Source organism: Natrix helvetica, assembly GCF_964273705.1.
Source record: "Natrix helvetica genome assembly, chromosome: 5".
NCBI lineage: Eukaryota > Metazoa > Chordata > Lepidosauria > Squamata > Natricidae > Natrix > Natrix helvetica.
This window is the reverse complement of record NC_138551.1, coordinates 106,105,339-106,124,337: the sequence shown is the minus strand read 5'-3', so window position 1 is coordinate 106,124,337 and position 18,999 is coordinate 106,105,339. Positions and strand designations below refer to the sequence as shown.

At 47.7% G+C, this 18,999-nt stretch overlaps 1 protein-coding gene and 1 long non-coding RNA gene across 2 annotated transcripts in view; one reads left to right on the top strand and one right to left on the bottom strand.

The window, feature by feature from the left end:
* The window catches only part of LOC309392931, a 137,778-nt gene that overhangs the window by 22,478 nt on the left and 96,301 nt on the right, over nt 1–18,999 (bottom strand). The window lies entirely within an intron of this gene.
* The window catches only part of CCDC6 (coiled-coil domain containing 6), a 43,741-nt gene continuing 32,455 nt past the window's right edge, over nt 7,714–18,999 (top strand). Inside the window, exon 1 of the mRNA XM_081955855.1 lies at nt 7,714–8,102. Within this exon, the coding sequence (XP_081811981.1) occupies nt 7,785–8,102 (318 nt within the window). The 5' untranslated portion in view covers nt 7,714–7,784. The remainder of the gene's footprint in view (nt 8,103–18,999) is intronic.

The following is an 18,999-nucleotide window of genomic DNA, read 5'->3' as shown; positions in this document are numbered from 1 at the left end:
GCATGAGAGTGGAGCTGCTCTTTTTTCCCCATGAGGCAGAAGGAGGGGAGGCGGCCTCAGGTGCCATCCAGGGAGAGCCCCTCAGAGGTGTCGCTTCTCGGCCCAAAACAGCGGCTTCGTTCTCTTTGACAGTCGCCTCGTTTCTAACAGAGTGGAGAGAAATCCAGGCGTTAGAGGGAAGAGAAGACTGAGCTTCTGCTAGGGACTGCCTTTCCTCCCTCTAATGCATGGATTTCTCCCCCCCCCCTTTGCAAACGAGGAAGCTGTCAAGAGAAGGAACCGCAGTCTTCTTCCAACAGCCGAGTCCTCCGCTCTTGTTCCTTCCTCAGCTGTTGGAAGAAGCCCTGCGCTTCCTTCTCTTTGACAGTTGCGTTTGCAATTGGGGGGGGGGGAGAAATCAGCGGAGGGACGGTACCGTACGGGCCCTCCGGGTGTCACGGTACGCAAACGGATGCCCAATTTCCGCTATCAGTCCACACATAATGTACCGTACCGGTCGAAACCGACCTCTGCCCTCAGCATCTGCTCTCCTCTCTCTTCCTCTGCCTTCTTTATTTCACCTTTCATCCAGGTCTGCCTTTTATCAAAAGTAGATTTTCCCCACCCCAAATTCTCCTTTTCTGTCCCAGAAGAGCTGCTCTTGTTTCTCTTCCTTTCCAGGCCAGCTTATGGTTACCTCGGAAATCTTCCATCTCAGACCTTTGGGTGCAGGGGTGAAATTCAGCAGGTTCTGACAGGTTCTGGAGAACTGGTAGCAGAAATTTTGAGTAGTTTGGAGAACCGGCAAATGCCACCTCTGGCTGGCCCCCGAGTGGGGTGGGAATGGAGTTTTTGCAATATCCTTCCCCTGCCATGCCCACCAAGCCACACCCACCAAGCCGCACCACACCCACCAAGCCACACCCACAGAACCAGTAGTAAAAAAAAATGAATTTCACCACTGTTTGGGTGGCTTGGAAGAGATGGGAATGCTCAATTTTCAGAGCCAAGGACCCTGAGTTTCTCTTCCCGCCCTCCCTCCCTCCCTCCTTCCCATGCAGCCAAAATCTCATTTCCCTCCTGAGCCAAGTGCTTCCGGATCCTGGATCCTAGGCCTTCCTCACAAGCACAGACGTTTCTTTACTTCAAGTGATCAGTGAACCATTAAAGGGGGTGTGGAACTTGTTTTACTGATGCACAGCAGAAGGGTGACTGGATCACAGAGGGAGAACAAATATAACTCTGGAATTGCAAATGAAATGAAAGTAGAAACTTTCTGTTTTAGGAAATGGTAACATAACTACCAACAACTGTTATCATTTAATAATCAGTGGGAATGCCACCTATTTTAAAGAAAATTCAAGTCATCAAGCTGATTGGCGCCCAGGGCGCTGAAAGGACTGTTTTTGGAGCCTCTTGGGGCTTTTCCATTCTTTCAACAAGACCATGGAAGTTGATGCATAAATTGTATTGCTTATCAAAGTCAAAACCACTGTTTCCATAGGAGGGGATAGATTGAAATTCTAGTGTTTTCTTAATCTTTTTGCAAACTATTGTTCCTTTGAGAAGTGTTCTTGATGACCCTGGATTCATACGTTTGTGTTATTTGTGTAATGCCCAAGGACTTTCAGACTCTCATCAGATTTCTGTAGGTGGACGCCAAATCACCAGCTGGGTAATTTTAACATTACTACTCCTCCCATTCTCATTTGCCCTTCCTTCCTTCCTTCCTTCCTTCCTTCCTTCCTTCCTTCCTTCCTTCCATCCATCCATCCATCCATCCATCCATCCATCCATCCATTGCTTGGCCTACCATCTCAGTCTGGAACAAGATGTTGTAAGAAGCATGGCCAATGGTCCTCTTCTCTGGGCAATGTTGACTTAGATGAAGCCTGCAGAAAATGAACAGCCTAGGAAAACGTTGACATTACTAAGCAGCATGGGAGGGGGGAGAGGTTTAGTGGTTTGACCACTAAACCTCAGTTGTCCAGAGGTAGGGAAGTGGTGAGACTCTTCAATGTGATAATAGCAATAGCACCTAGACTTACTGTATATACTGTTTCACAGTGCTTTACAGCCATCTCTAAGCAGTTTACAGTCAGCCTGTTGTCCCCAACAATCTGGATCTTCATTTTACTGACTTTGAAAGGATGGAAGGCTGAGTCAACCTTCAGCCGGTCAGGATCGAACTTCTGGCTTTGGGCAGAGTTTGCCTGCAATACTACATTCTAACCACTGCACCACCAGGAGGCAGGAGGAAGAGCTGCAGCCAGGGCAATGATCAGATAAGAGCTATTCAGATAAGAGATATTCATCTCAGAATAGCAATAGCCCTTAGACGTATATACTGCTTAGACGTATATACTGTAGTGCTTTAAAGCCCTCTCTAAGCGGTTTACAGAGTCACCCTCTTGCCCCCAACAATCTGGGTTCTCATTTTACCCACCTCGGAAGGATGGAAGCTTGGGTCAACCTTGAGCCGGTGAGAATTGAACTCCTGGCAGTCAGCAGAATTAGCCTGCAATACTGCATTCTAACCACTGCACCACCACAGCTCCATTATGGCCAATGTCCAGGGAAAATGAGAGATTTTCTGCTCTGAAAGACAGTCTAAAACAATGATTAATAAATACTCTCCAACAACTTTTTAAAAATAATAATAATAATAATAAATTTGGATTTATTAGCCGCTCCCTTTCCAAGTAGGACTCGGGGCGGCGTACAATGGAGCATATAACATAAAATACATAACAACACCAAACGTACATACATACACAACACATATACATATACACGGAGGAGGAAACAAATTACATCAATAGACAGTTAAAAATCTACTTTAAAATACCCCAATTGTAAAAACCCAATAAAATTAATATTTAAGAACAATTTAAAAAACAGTTTGGAGGAATGGGAAAATTACGATTGCGATTGAGCCAGGCCGGATAATTGAAAGAGGTGGGTCTTCAGCTGTACACGGAAGGAGCGGAGATCGGAAGTAATCCTGATGTCACGGGGGAGGTCATTCCATAGGGCTGGGCCCATCACAGAGAAGGCTCTGCTCCTGGGTGTCGCCCCCCGACACTGTTTGGCGGACGGCACCCGGAGAAGTCCCTCTCTGTGTGAGCGAATTGGTCGTAGGGATGTGTGGGGCAGGATGCGATCCTGCATATAACTAGGCCCTGTGCCATGGAGCGCTTTAAAGATCATAATCAAAACCTTGAAACGCACTCGGTAGACCACAGGCAGCCAGTGCAGCTCGCGCAGGAGAGGTGTTACAGGGGAGTATCTGGTCCTCCCCATAATCACCCGCGCGGCCGCGTTCTGGACCAACTGTAGTCTCCGAGGGGTTCCCCATGTCTGATACAAATCAAAGCATCAATATATAGGGGGCCACTTTTTAATTTCTATCTTTGAAGCTATTGAAACGCTGAAGACATGCATTCATCAAACCAATATAGACTGAGATGAATGAATGAGATGAGCACAGAGACAAACTCTTGAAGCCAGAGAGAGGAATGAGGAATTTTGCAAGATGATGAGCAGTGAAATGATCTATTAAATTTGGGGAGAAGTAACTGACAATGTTCTGTGGATTGGCCCATTCATCCCTTTGTTGAACAATTACTGGGGAGTGGAGGGAGGAGGCTGACAACTCAAGCTAACTCATTCATCAGATAACCAGCAAATGGGGAGACAATATTCTTTAAGAAGCTCAGTTAACAGCAGTAATCTTTACAACAGGGGTCTCCAACCTTGGCAACTTTAAGCCGGAAGGACTTCAATTCCCTGAGACCCCTGCTTTAGAAGAAGGAGAGGAAATTGGAAAAGTGGAGATTAGAAAAATTAGCAAGAATAGGGGAGTGTAAAGCACATAGTAGGGAAAACAAGTTAGTCTCGTATCCCATTGAAAAGACGGACACAAGAAAACACTAAGGATTTACTGGGTGGGCTGTGATTGTCTTAACCAGAAAAGGCCAGCTGATGATACAAATGCAAACTACTATCCTGGCTGAAAAAGAAAGTGAAATACTACGTCAATGTGTTTCTCTTAAAGACTCATCAGAGAAGATACAGATCTTCTTGAAGGCCAGCAGTACACAACCTTTGAGGAGGGGAAGGCGTCTGTTCAGGAAGGAGGGAGACATGAGGACATCCCAATGGGAATAAATAGGAATTGGAAAAAAGAAACGGGGTTGTCTAGTACAGGGGTCTCTAACCTTGGCAACTTTAAGCCTCAAGGACCTCAACTCCCAGAACTCCAAACCTGGCTGCGGAATTCTGGGAGTTGAAGTCTGCCAGGTTTAAAGTTGCCAAGGTTGGAGACCCCTGGTCTAGTAGATATCCATTTTTTTCTTGCAAACAATGGGGTTGTTTCTTTCTCCAAAAGATGGGAGAAGAATCAAAGGGGTCAGCAATTCTGGATTAATCTCAGCTCTCACATTGACAGACTGAAGATGTCAATGTAACCATGTCCCACTGTCGTCCAAGCGACCTCAGTGAGGAGAATTTGAAGAAGCAGTTTATGTCAGGAAGCTAGATTTTAACAACCACAGAAGGAAGTTGGGCAATGTTCCAGGGCTTAACATTTTAAAAAGGGCCGAAATGAGGGGCAGGCAGAAATGAGTGTAGTGAAATGAGGAAAGTTTAAGAAATGAACAGAGACCTCATAGGTAAAGGTAAAGTTTCCCCTTGCACATATGTGCTTGTTGTTCCCAACCCTAGTAGGCGGTGATAATCTCCATTTCAAAGCCGAAGAGCCAGCGCTGTCCAAAGATGTCTCCGTGGTCATGTGGCCAGCATGATTAAACGCCGAAGGGGCAGGGAGTGTTGTTACCTTCCCACCAAAGGTGGTTCCTATTTTTCTACTTGCATTTTTTTACGTGCTTTCGAACTGCTAGGTTGGCAGAAGCTGGGACAAGTAACGGGAGCTCACTTTATGTGGTGCTAGGGATTCAAACCGCCGACCTTTCTGATCGACAAGCTCAGCGTCTTAGCCACTGAGCCACCGCGTCCCTCAGAGACCTCATGGACAAGCTAAAAAGCAAAAGGGAGATTAAAGGCCTTACCCATAGTGGGAACCTGTATCAGGAAAGATGAGTTGACGAGGGAGGGAAGAGGGTCTCTTCCACAGAGATGTTAGGTGGGGGAAGGCCCGCTTCATACCTTTCTCCTATTGGAAGAGGGGGAGCCATGGCTAAGATGCCTGAAAAAGAGAAGGGAACCCAACTTCTGAGATAATAAAGGAAGTATCAAAGGAAGCCATCTTGGTAGCGTAAACAAATTATGGTATGTTCCCATGATCTGAAATGCCTCTCAGGGTGTTGAAGTAGCTGGCAGACGTGTAGATTATAATCTTAGAAAATTCCAGAGGTGTCAAGGACCTTGAAGTACTCATATCTAATGATCTAAGTGCCAGAGCCCACTTATAATAACATTGCCAAAAAGGCATTAAGAATTGTTAATCTAATCTTGCATAGCTTCTTCGCTAGTAATATTGTACTGCTAACCAGAGCATACAAAACCTTTGCTAGACCAATTCTCAAATACAGCTCATCTGTCTGGAACCCGCATTGCATATCAGACATTAATACAATCGAGCGAGTCCAGAGATATTTCACGAGAAGAGTCCTCCACTCCTCTGCTCCCAACAAAATCCCTTATGCCACCAGGCTTGAAATTTTGGGTTTAGACAACTTAGAACTATGCTGCCTTCGGTCTGACCTAAGCGTGGTACATAAAATTATCTGCTACAATGTTCTACCTGTCAATGACTACTTCAGCTTCAACCACAACAATACACGAGCATTACACGAGATAAACCGTTCTAAACTCGATGGCAGAAAATACGACTTCAGCAAGAGAGTGGTCAACGCCTGGAATGCTCTACCTGACTCTGTTGTTACATCCTCAAACACCAACAACTTTAACCTTAGACTGTCTACTGTCGACCTCACCCCATTCCTAAGAGGTCTGTAAGGGGTGTGCATAAGCGCACCAAAGTGCCTACTGTCCTATTCCTACTGTCCCCACTTATTCATATAATAATAATAATAATAATAATAATAATAATAATAATAATAATAATAATAATAATAATAATAATTTATTAAATTTCTAGACCGCTGCCTCTCCCCGGAGGGACTTGGGGCGGTGTACAGGAATCCATTTCATGTAGTCATAATCATGTTCATACTTATGTCTGTTACCTTATACATGCTTGACAAATAATAAATAAATAAAATAAATAAAGGTAGTCTAAGCATTCAAAAATGGGAAGGAGGAGGGGGAGGCACCCTATCTGTGAGCACTTTGGGATAAAAGGGATCTTAGAAGCGAGGGTGAATTTGTCAAGGATGTATCCGAGCACCAACAACCTAGTGGACAAGGTGGATGAACACTTTTCTGCATTCCCACAGATCCGCCGCTTATTCCGTACGCTCTCTTTCCAGCTCATACCATCCGTGTATTTTTTAATGGCTCCAGGTCTATTGGTTAGAAATATTGAGAACTGAGGGTCACAGCATCAGGTTGGGAAAGTCTGCTTTACGCCACAGTTAGATTCTGCTTTTCAATTAAATTCTGCTATCGGGAGACCATGAGGTAAGCTGTAGCCCAGGAGGTTGCCTGGGTCAGGAGGGGGATGTGCCCAGCAGATCCGGAAGGTCTCCCCACAGACTCCACTCAGCTGCCAGCCCCTAAGGGGACTTCGGGATGCTTCAGCTTGTCTGATAGGAGAGGGTGCCCCTGGGGGTGGGGGTGGGGCTCTGTGACCTCAAATGATGAGATCTGCCTTAGGAAGTAAGGAGTTAGATGAAGTTGCTCTACCTGACTCCATTGTTACAGCCTCAAACCCCCACAGCTTCAATCTTAAACTGTCTACCATGGATCTCACCCCATTTTTAAGAGTTCCATAAAGGGGGTGTGCATAGGAGCACCAGCGTGCCTACCGTCCCTGTCCTATTATCCCCATTTATCTGTATTTACTTCCTTTGTTCATGTTTATGTTCATACCTACACTTGTCATCTTGTATAAGTTGGACAAACAAACAAACAAACAAATAAGGAGCGCAAGGCTGGCTCTTGCTGCAAACAGTCTCGGTCCGCAAATGAGCCTCTCTGCTGCTGGAAGGATGGAAAGACGATCACCAGGACAGAGGTGGCATTCAGCAGGTTCTGACCAGTTCTGGAGAACCGGTAGCGGAAATTTTGAGTAGTTCAGAGAACCGGCAAATACCACCTCTGACTGGCCCCACCCCAATCTAGTCTCTACCTTCTGAGTCCTAGCTGATTGGGAGGAAATGGGGATTTAGAAGTATCCTTCCCCTGCCACGCCCACCGAGCCACGCCCACAAAACCAGTATTAATTTTTTATGAATCCCACCCCCTGCAGCTAGAGCCTGAACTCGCACCAGCTGCCAGTTGCATCGGCCGCCCTGCCACCCGCTGTGCCAGGAAAGCTTGACCCAAGAGGGGAAGGGCGGGGCAGAGAAATGGACCCCTTGGAGCTGGCTGGGGAATTCTTGGAGTTGAAGTCCACAAGTCTTCAAGTTCCCAAGTTTGGACGCCCCTGCCTTGGAGGCTGCGAAGGAGGGTGCAGTACCGGAGGGCGCCGTTGGGGCCGCTGTGGGCGCGGCGGGCGCCGCCGAGGGCGCCCCTCTTGGCAGGACGGCGGGCCAGCGCGCGCCAGGCGGAAGGCGGCGCGTTGGGGCGGGGCCGCGCAGGGGCGGCAGGCGGAGCAGCGGCGGCAGAAGCAGCGAGAAGGGCGCCTGGCTCGGCCTCCCTCCCTCCCTCCCAGGGCCGGCATGGCCGACAGCGCCAGTGAGAGTGACACGGACGGAGGCGGGGGCGTCGGGGCCTCCGGGGCGGCCTCTTCGGGGCCCGGCGGGGGCTCGTCGTCGTCGTCTGGGCCGGGCCCCCCCACGGGCGGCGTCGGCGTGGGAGCGCCGGGCAAGGCGGGGGGCATAGTGATCTCTCCGTTCCGCCTGGAGGAGCTGACCAACCGGCTGGCGTCGCTGCAGCAGGAGAACAAGGTGCTGAAGATCGAGCTGGAGACCTACAAGCTCAAGTGCAAAGCGCTGCAGGAGGAGAACCGCGACCTGCGCAAGGCCTCCGTCACCATCGTGAGTGCCCCGCCCGGGAACCGCAGGGGGGGAAGGGGGGCGGGAGGGGGGAGGGGAGGCCCCGCCCCACAGGCCCTTTGGGTGGGTGGGGGAGCAATGGGCGCGCCCCTCCCTCTGCACCCTCCCCGCGACACTCTAATTGGGCCTCCGGAGAAGGGGGCTCTGCTGGGGGGGGGAGAGACCCCTGCCCGGAGGGGAGACCCTCCTCCTGCGGCTGAGCCAAGGGTGCAGGCGGGAGCCGCCCCAGCTCAGCCTCCTCCTCCTCCCGCCCCACCTGTCCCTCCGGTGGCGAGGAGGAGGAGACCGCCTCTGATCGCACCCGGGATTCACGGGCTGCAGCCGCCCACCCTCCACTCCCGGCGGTCCCCCGTTTCCCCCTCGCCCAGCCGGGCCTCTTCCCAGCCAAGGAAGGGTGCCCCCCCCCCCCGCCCCAATCAGCTGCCAGCCAATCCTCTTGGAAGGCAAAGGAGCTCAGGATGGCGGCTGCTTTTCTGGGCTGGGCAGGCAGGGCTGTCTGTCTGTCTGTCTGCCTGAGCCTTGGGTGGGTGGGGAATGTTTTTGGAGTTTCCTCCCACTTGTGCAGGGCTTCTGGACGGTGTGCAAGGCGTGTGTTTTTGTGCTGGGAATCATCGCCTAGGGAGGAAGTCACCTTGGGAGACAGCCAGGGATAGATAGATAGATGGGTTGGTGGGTGGGTGGATACATACACACACACACACACACACACACACACACACATTCTTTAAACATATATATTTCAAAGAAGCCAGAGGATGGACAGGATGAACTAAAAAATAATGCTGCGCTTCTTGAATAATAAGATCTACGGATAAGGGCTCCTCCTTTCAACCTAATTAGGAGTAATTATTTTTAAAATCTCTCTTTTGGGTCAGAAACACATGCCTCCTTGTGAGTTAGGTTTCAGGATGTATCCGATGAGAAACCGAGATGGCACACTTATCACTTGTCTGCTGGGAGCTCATTTGGTCTGCTTTCTATTATTGCTTGAAATACTGCAGTGACCTGCAAAATCACTTTGACTTTCCAAAGTGTGTCTATCTGTCTATCTGTCTGTAACAGGCAATGATATAAGGGGGGGGGGGGGTTGAGTGGAGAGTTGAGTTGCATGTGGAACTCCCCTCCTAGTTTTGAAAGTATTCTGGTATTAGACATGGACATGCTGAAGGATTTCATTGGATATGTCATTCATGGTCCTAATGCTTGAGTGGCTATGGCTTCTGAAGAGTGGATCCATTGGGGGTGGCGCAAAGTATTTGATGTATCTACTGAATTATAGTGTCCACCATCTAGCTCAGAGTTACTGAGATTACTTTCCAGCTCCTCTTCAGGAAATCAGAAATTAATGTAATATGGCATTTCTAATCCGAAATAGTCTGACGGGCACTTTCACCTTTAAACTAACTCTACAGAGAGTTCTAATCATGTGAATGCACAATTACATGCAAATGAGTTGCACTGAAAAACCTTGTAAAAAATGCTGAAATAGACCAGGGGAAGGTCGTCTACTTCATAAAACTGTAAGTTTGTTCTAATAATTTGCATTTATTTAGGCAGCCTCTAATGAGACACACCCAGCGTACAATAGAAAGTTAATAATCACATTGTTTTATTCATTACATTAGTATTAACTATCTGGCTTTCAAAGTTATATCATTAAAATTCAGTTTATAACAGCAGAATTCAAGCCATAAAAATAATAACGTATATTATTAATCTCCACAAATTTAGAGTGGCAGTCAGAATGCCAGCTGATTAAAATTGACATATTAAAAATAATATAACTCCTTTCTTTATCATGATGGACTTGTTCACTTACAAATACAGTGCTGTAAAGTCAGCACAAATAAATTCTTACAGACACTTTGCAAATTATGGTATTTCTCAAATTATTGCTTCCTTTTATGGTGCTATAGAACATGCATATTTATGCTGAAAATTTAATAACCGTTTATCTGCATGTAAGTTTATAAGGGTCATTCTAATATTACAGAACTATAATTTGCAAGTTTGTTTGCTCCGTTTGTTGACGAACTCCGTGTTGCAAGATGTGGACCTGATCATCCAGCCATCCAGCCTTAAACATTCGAAGATTGCCCTTCATAGTCATGAGTCATGAATGTTAAGCCATTTCAGCATCAGAAGAAGCAAAGCACACACAAAAAATATGTGTTAATGGTTTGAATGATTCTTGTATGGAAGATGTTGGTCCTTGCCATCAGTTGACAGCTTCGTCATTTAAAACATTGAAATGGCAACACCATCGCTAAAAATATACTTTGAATCTCAAAGTAATAATCATCAATTCTGGAAGGAAGATGAAATGAAGAGTAGCATTGCACCAGTCTTCTGGATTGCTAAGAAGAAGGTCCTATTTCCCCTGTAATAATTTAAAAAAGGAGACTTCATAATCACCCCAATTTATCTTCTATGCCTCAGACTGAGGACTGTAAAAGGAAAAGAAAGAACATGAAACAATGTAATCAAATGAATTCACTTTTGAGTATTTTCTTAACACAATTGCCATATAATCAACATACCCAGGCAATTCAGGAGGAGCTACCAACCCCTGTAACAAGGGACAATCAGAAAAAAAAGAGAGTGAGCAAAATCCATGGAAATGAAGATAAAGATTTTTGAGAAGATGCTTAAAAAGGAGCATGGTGGGTGCACACACGCACCCAGGCTTACATTATGCTGTCTCCCTGAAATCATCTCTTAGTGATGTCATCTTACATAGTCAACTCAGCCTAAAGACTTCTCTATGTTCCAAATTTTGGGAGCATAGATGAATTGTCAGATATGATGGAAAGATGAGGAAACATATGGACATAGTACAGCATTTCTCTATTTAGCAACCCGTTAGCACCCCTCCTTTTACATTGCTGAATATCTTTGTAAAATGAGCATTTAAAATATTTAACATCTTGGTTACAACACCTGTTTTGGTTTTGAAAAATCCAGTGAAACACAGTAATGTGAAATACGGAAAGGTGCTAATGGAGTCACTTGAAGCAGATGGACAGACCTTAGCCCCAGGGACAAGGCAAAGATGTTGCCATAAGTCTTGGATTCTTGCTATTATCACAGCGTTTCCTCTTTTTTTGGTGGTCAAAATTTCAGTTCATGTTTAAAATAAAAATAGGAGTCTATATGTTTAGATTTCTCTCTCCCCCCTCCCCACTCTGTGTGTGTGTGTGTGTGTGTCAGTGGTGGGTTGGGGGCGGTACCGATACGGGCATACCGGTGCCTGCTAGGAGTAGCAGGCGCCATTCCGGTACAGTGCTTTGGAGGGCCCGCCCACTCGCCCTCGTTCCTGAGCTGTATTTGAGACCATTTGCGCATGCACACACAGCGTATGGCGCCTGCATGATGCTCCACCGAGCAGCTGGAGCATTGCGGACAGTGGGTGCACATGTGTGCACAGCACACGTGCATGTAGTGGACGCCCGGCCCCGTCGCAGCGTACTGGTTGCAACGGGATCCGGAACCAACCCTGGTGTGTGTATGTATGTACACACACACACACACTCTTTCACCTGGTGAATTTAAGATGAAGAGAATTGAACTAGCCTTTATAAAAGATTAGAAGAATAATGTTTATAAACTAGTTCTGCAGTGTTGGGGGAATAGTCTTTGGAAACTGGAAAACACCCTCACCAAACACAACACATCTGTTTCCCAGAAGGGAATCTGGGCAGGGGGTTCTTTGCTGCCACCAATCCTTCCATTTCTGAGAGGTTCTAAGATCCTTGAATTTCTTGGTCTGTTTCTGCAGCTCCACCTTTAAAAAAAAAATTGGGGAAAAATTATGGTGCCTGCAGATGAAGGCCATCTGTTTCGATCCTAAAATCAAAATGGAGCAGAGTGTATGGTCTGTATCGCTGGAGGGGTGAATGTCTGTTGAAATTGGCCAATTTCTGACAGTAGGTGCCTTTCTTGTTCTGAAAGAGAAAGAAAAACGGGGGCAGCCTTCAGTTGGAAGCCCTCAAACAAACCACTTTGCTCTACCTAAGAGGATTGGTTGCCAGAGGAGCTTTTCTCCAAAGGCTGAGATTATTTGGAGTAAGCCCTTTTCTGAGCGGAAATCAAGAGGTAATTGCTTTTGATTCAGAAATGTGGCCCAATTATCTGGCATCCGGCTGGACGGAGGAGTCACATTGAGATGCATGGGGACCCTGCCTCCTCCACAAATACTTAGAGTATGCTCTTCTCGATGTTTTCTTTCCACCTTAGTTTAGCAAAAGAGTATTTTCCCAAGCGCTGTCCTGCTATGTGCCTGATCCAGATGGCTCTTGTGTCATCTGTAATGGCGGTTGATCAGCAGGCCATGGCTAACCATTTCAACCCAACAATGAAAGCTTATTGGAGTTTCTCATTGGTGTTGAGGCACAATGCTGGGGAAAAGACGTGAGGTTCTGGTGATGAAGGTGCTTGACAGGAGAAGGGTGGCCAATGAGCTAGCCCTCTCCCTGGGGGCAACTGGGTCGCTCCTTCTTCTTGGTCCCCCCAAGTCAACGTGGAGCTGAACTAGGAGCAGAGCGAAGCCCAGGTCCCTTCATTGGTCCTGGAAGCTTCCTGCAAATTGATGAAAATGGAACCTGCCTGCAGGAGAGTTTCTTCTCTGTGTCAGCTCTTGGTAGAAGAGAGACAGGGTCCAAAAGGTATCATCCTACTCTTGGTTAATAAAATGACCCATTCTTCCCCCCCTTTCCATACTAAGGGCTGCCTCTGGGCATGTGCGTATGGACCTGAGCCTGATCTTGGCTGAGCTGAGGTGATCACAGGACTACCTCATCCTGTAGGCCCTTCCCCTGCTCTTGGAAAGGAGACCTCAGGGGATCTCAGGGCTCATCAGCAGTCAGACGTAGCTCAGAAGAGACTTTAGGGCTGGGGTCTCCAACCTTAGCAACTGTAAGCCTGGAGGACTTCAACTCCCAGAATTGGAGTTGCCAAGGTTGAAGACCTCTACTTTAAGGGACTTAGGCCAGAGTCTGTAGGTCCTCTGGGCTGCTCAGTTGCATGAAAGACTGCTGCCAGTTGACATGAGGGAAGATGGTCAAAGCAGAGCAGAGCAGCTCATCCAGGATCCTTTGGCCGTCTTCTGCTTCCTTGCAGGAAGAGAGACAGACGCCTTCCCTTAGAGAAGGAATAGGCCCCCTTTCAGATGCACCTCCCATAACTTAGGAGGGGGAGGGGCTTAGAGGGGCTGCAGTCCAAAGCCTGTTGGGGATTAAGCAGCAGCAGCTCTTTTTTTTCCCTTTCATTTTCCTTTCTTTTTCTTTTTACTCCATTCAATTTATCCTGTGGGTTCTTCCTACTGTATGGCGCATGGCATGGCATTGCTTTAATAATTGGCCATTCCCCTCATTAAGAGAAAATCGAAAGGAAATTTCAGAAGGCCAAAATGGAAAGGTGCAAGGGGTTTGATAGAACAGTCGAGCGCACTGGAGATTCGGCGTCCTTTTTTGTCTCTCTCCTCCCATGTGTGCTATAAAAAGCCACCAACAACTGAACTCTACAGTTTACAGGGGCAGAAATGCTAAATATTGTGGCAGGTAAGCTTTTTCAAGTTGCTAGGAATAATACCTCCTTCCTGCCAGCTTTTTGACACCAGCACTGTGTCTTCCACCACATTCTGTTTTTCCAATTGCTTTCTGTGAGAGACTGCAAGAAAACAACGTGTGAAATAACAGCCTTCTTAATTTACTAACATGCTCTCCTCTCCTGTGGGGGAGTCCACCTGCCCTTGAGCATGCTGTCAGTGGGCCTTTCCTTGCCCCCAAAGGTCTTCCACCGTGAGCCCAAGATGGCTTCGGGAATTGAAGGAGAAGCAAAGGAGAAGCAGAGTGAAGAGCTGGAGGGAAAAGTAGAATTAGTCCTCCACTTATAACCATTTAACAGCAATTCTAAGTTGCAACAGCCTGGGGGGGGGGGGGGGGACAACTTGCAAACTGTTCTTAGTGTGCTGACCACTCTTGTTTCCCACTCCATCTTTGAAGTTAAATGAGCGCATGTTGGGAAAACTAAGCGCCAATTGCCTGCAAGTTTCTTTTCTAGATAGTTTTCAAAAGCTTTTTTTGAAAGTTCCTCTGACTTTGTAGGAAAAGATGGCCTTTCTAAAACGCTCTTGAGGAGGAGAAATTCTTGAAGACTTTGCATTCCTTCCATTCTTCCAGGCAGGGAACCCAAGAGGCTGCTTGTGAATTTTCAGTCTCTAGCGCTGATAGGGGTGAAGGCTGTGGCTCGTATATTTTATTCCTTCTAAAAGTCAAATGACATTTGTTCTATTTCAGGAATTCATTTTAATTTGCATGAAATTACAAATTCATTTATCATTGAGACCACTTAATCCTTTTGACTTACTTTTCACATCTTATTGATGACTCTGGCTGCTTCCTCTGTACAAAAAAACCCCCAGTTCTTGCTGGGAGCAATATGATTAAATTGATAGCCTAATGCTGGAGCTTGGTTTCCATACGTGGAGATGTTTCGGGTCAAAAAGATTTGAAAAGCGTAATCTGTTGCAAATTAAAGGAAGGATACTCTGTGAGGCAGGTACCTTTGAGTGGGGCTTTATGTACATTTCAAAATAGAATTTGGAATTTGAATAACAGAATCTTAGTGCAATAAAGATGCAAATTCAGTATCTTCCTTTAACATTTGCAATGGAAAGAACAGTTGGAAGGCCCATCTGTAATTCTAATATCATGAACATATCCTGAGGTTAATCTCGGCATCTGTTGTCATAATTAACTTCCAATTCCAGAAGTTTAAAGAAATGAGGAAGCTAAGATGGAGGCCAAGGGGTTGCCAGCCAGCAAGTCATTTTGATTCCATTTCTCTCTTTCTATGCCTCATTTCCTTCTCAGGATCATCAAGCTGAAATTCCTTTGCATGTTTTGGGAGTCTGTCTACCCACACCCAGTTTCCTTGATGCCCTGTCTTCCCACACCGAATCTAGTGGGTGGACTGGAACTGCCCCCATAATGCCCTTTCAGGAGGAAATTGGGGGGAACCTCACAGAATCCAACAGCTCCATTAGCCCATTTTAACCCTCTGGGTTCCTGCCTTTTTGGCTGTGTCAGCGTCCCTGAGAGGGAAACTAGTGCAAAGGTTGACTTTCCCCCAGAGCTCTCGCAAAATGCCTGATGAACTCCAAGACTAATGAAAGTTTAAGCCTTTGGAGATCCATTCCAGCTCTGTAAACAATAAATAATCCTGCCTTCCCCCTGATCTTATTATGCCTTTGCAAGATGAAAGCAAGTATTAACACCTTCAGGCTGTGGTTCCTTGTTTCTTTTTTTCTAAAGACCCATATGCCCAGCTTCAGCTGTCCAATGTTTGAGTCTTTTTGCTAGGCAGAGGAGCTTTTCCAGAGGGAGAGAGAGGATCTTTCAGGATCCTGCTCGGAATCATCTGGAGGTTGCCTGGCTTTTGAGGAGAGGAGGAAGTTCTTCCTTTGGGGCTTGGCTTGGGACAGTCACTCAGCCGTAGCACATTGAAGTCTCCGTCATAGAATATTCCTTCTTTTTCCTTTCTTTTCCCTTCATTTTAGCCCTGTTAGTGTTGTGGCCCGTCAGTGGCCTGTAGAGCTGGCAGCAGATTCGGACAGTGAGGAGGTTGGGGAGGAATATGGGCCAGTCCTGGAGTCTGGGAAGGCTCTGATGAGGGCTCTGTGTGGGAGGCAGAGAGGGGGCCAGAGCCATATACCTTTTTCAGCTGCCTTTGTGGGGCAGAGGACAGCTAGAGCCTGTTCCCAGTGTGCGCATGCGCAGAGTTGCCAGACGAAGGAAACAGCTAAGGAACAGGGGTCGACTTGGGAGTAAGGTGGATGATGAATGGGCCCTCCCAGAGGAAACGAAAGAGGAGCGAAACAGGAGGGGAGTTTGCAGGAGACCATTAGTTCGCTTCATTGCCTTGCGACTCTCCGAGACTCCTTGCCAAGTTTTACAGATATCGGCCTGTCAGCTCTCCAAGCCAGATAAGGTCTGTGACTAAATCCTCCATCGAAAGACTTTGCTGGATGTGAATGAGCAGAATTCTCAGTCAATTCATAAAAGGTTTTTTTTGTCGGGACAAGGAGTTTGCTTCATGCTCTCAGGAAGCCTCGGTCAGAACAACTCAGTTTCCCTGCTTGAAAAGTTTTGGCAAATCTTCCTTGTTCTTCTTTGTAAGCCTTTTCACCTCAGCTTTACATCCTCCCCTTTCACAGCTCGTTGCTTTGGGGAGAAGCTCCCCTCTGAAGATTTTACCCCTGCCGGGGCTCATTAAGTAAACTCCGTTCAGGGCACTTGGGAGCAGTCCTTGAGGTGATGCCCTGGAGCCCTTTCGGCTTCCTCTAGAGCTGCTGGCCAGGAGCTGCCTGGGGATGATGGTCTCTGCTGCTCCTGGGTGTACCTGAGGGAGATTCCCGGGCTTCAGCTGAGCCGCCTTTCGCCCTGGAGAGATCACTGGATCAAAGGCTGCCTTACCTATCACTAATGCAGGCAAGAAGGAGAGGGATCAATCAGTCCCCTCTGGCGACCCAGAGTCTTTTTCTGCGCCATCTCCACCATTGGCAGACTCACTGAGCCAGACGCTCCAGTGTCTTCTGCGTCTTTGACGCCTGGAAAAGAGAGATTTGCCGTAAGCATCCTTTGAGGTCTTGTTCTTTGGTCCAGGATTAAAGATTCTCCACCTCCTTCGTAGCTGCGATTTCTTTGCCTAGTTTTGGGAGAGGACTTGGAGTCTCCCCCCCTGCCCCCACCCAGTTTTCTTGATGCCATGTCTTCCCACCAGCCTTTCTTCCCTTGCAGGATTCACCGTTGGGCCTCACAGGATTAACCTTACTTCTCTCCCGGTCAGCCAGTGTCTTTAAATCCTTACATTTTGATTCTCAGAGGAGTGGCTCTCTTTTTAAAATGAGGCTTCCTGGGTGCCCCAGGCCACTGATGGAAAAGCCTGATGCTCCTCAGTATCTTCCATAAGTATTGGTTCCCTATGATTGCATGCACCAAATGTAGGGCTTTTACTCCTACCATGTTTCCCCGAAAATACGACCTGTCCTAAAACTAACGCCTTGCCACATTTTTCGTGTGGGCAAAAATATAAGCCTACCCCTGAAAATAAGCCCCCTGGACAACCCCCCCTCCCTCCGGCCAGGCAAAGCACCACTCACCGACCTAGCAGTATCCTGAAGGCGCCAAGCTGCGGGAACCGGGGGGAAAGGTGCTCACGTTGCTTGCTGCCTTCGGGATACCGCTAGGTTGGGGAGTAGCGTTCTGCCTGGCCGGAGGGGGGAGTTGCCGGGTGCTGGTTCCTTGCGAGCGGGCTCCCGAAGAGCTGGGCACAGCCTAAGGGGCGAAGCAGATATGAGGTGACCACGCTCACTAGCAGCCACCCGGCAAACCCCCTCTCCAGCCGGACAGAGCGCCATTCACTGACCTAGGGGGTATCCCTAAGGCGCCAAGGCACATGGCGCTGTGCCCGCCCCCCCATCTCCCGCAGATTGGCACATTAGGGATACCCCCTAGGTCAGTGCATAGAGCTCTGCCTGGCTGGAGAAGGGGGTTGCGCGAGCGCCTGTTCCGCCCCAACAAGCATGCCTCCTAGCCTCACCATGCCCTGGCCCAGCTCTTCCTGCAGAGCCAGGGTGCTGCCGCAGCGCTCCGAACATAACTTCTTCTCCGGCTTCCCAACTCCAAAACTCAGCTGCCGAGTCTTCCAGCAGTGGCCACTCTAGGGGTGCGTTGTATGGTTGTGGGCCAGCTGCTGGACAGAGAGTCTTCCAGACAAAAGAGTTTTCCAGCAGCCGGCCCAAAACCATATAGCGCACTCCTAGAGCGGCCGGTGCTGGAAGACTCGTCAACCAAGTTTTGGAGTTGGGAAGCCGGAGAAGAAGTTATGCTCGGAGCGCCACAGCGGCGATTGCTCGTGAGCATGGTCACCTCGTGGCTGCTTCGCCCCTGAGGCTGTGCCCGGCTCTTCGGGAGCCCGCTCACAAGGGAGCAGCTGCCTGGTAACCCCAAAACAATAAGCCCTTCCCCTATAATAAGCCCAAGGCCATATTTCGTGGGGCAAAAGAAAATAAGCCCCTGTCTTATTTTGGGGGAAACACGGTACTTCTACGGTCCTGCTGCCCCATCTGGGTAAAAGAGGCTGGCTTAGAAATCATTCAGTCTCTGCAATAAAATGTCTTCCTGCGACATGCCAACCCAGCTTCTGCAAAAAACGAAAGGTGTGAAAATTTGCAAGAACAGCCGTCAAGGAGATTGTGGTGGGCTGTGGAGTTGCAGAGGATGGGAGCTAGAATCCATGCATTGGAATTGAATTCAGGGGCCGCCTCCTTGCAGCTCCGATAGCTTTCCAGCACTGCTTCCCCTGAAGTGTGTTTTTCCTGCATGGATGATTAATGGTACTTGTGCCGCTTCTCCAGCACTAAGAAAGAATAAAAGATGGCAGATGCGTAATTGCGGTCAAGTACTGCTTGCATGTAGCGCTAGCCAGGAATTTTAAAGTCATGGTTTGCAGAAAATGTCAGAATGACCTTTTCTGCAGTTGACAGCAAATCATAATATAAATTGCACACGTCTTGCAAAGCTTAAGAGAAATGTTGTTTTTGTGTGAATCAGATTTAACTTCCAGCAGGGGGTGCAGTGTCTCCTATTTCCCCCCCTCCTACACACACACACACACACACACACACACACACACACACTAATCCAGTTGTTCTGAAATTGCTCTCCTACTTTTCTAAAGCTAAATCTTCCAGACCAGGATATTCCTCAGATCCTGGATTTGAGTTCCAAAGAGAAGGTTAAACAAAAACCTAACAATAGAGTCAACTGTGCCCTGCCTCCAGTTAACTATTTCCTGGGGTCACAATGGTTCAGCAGAG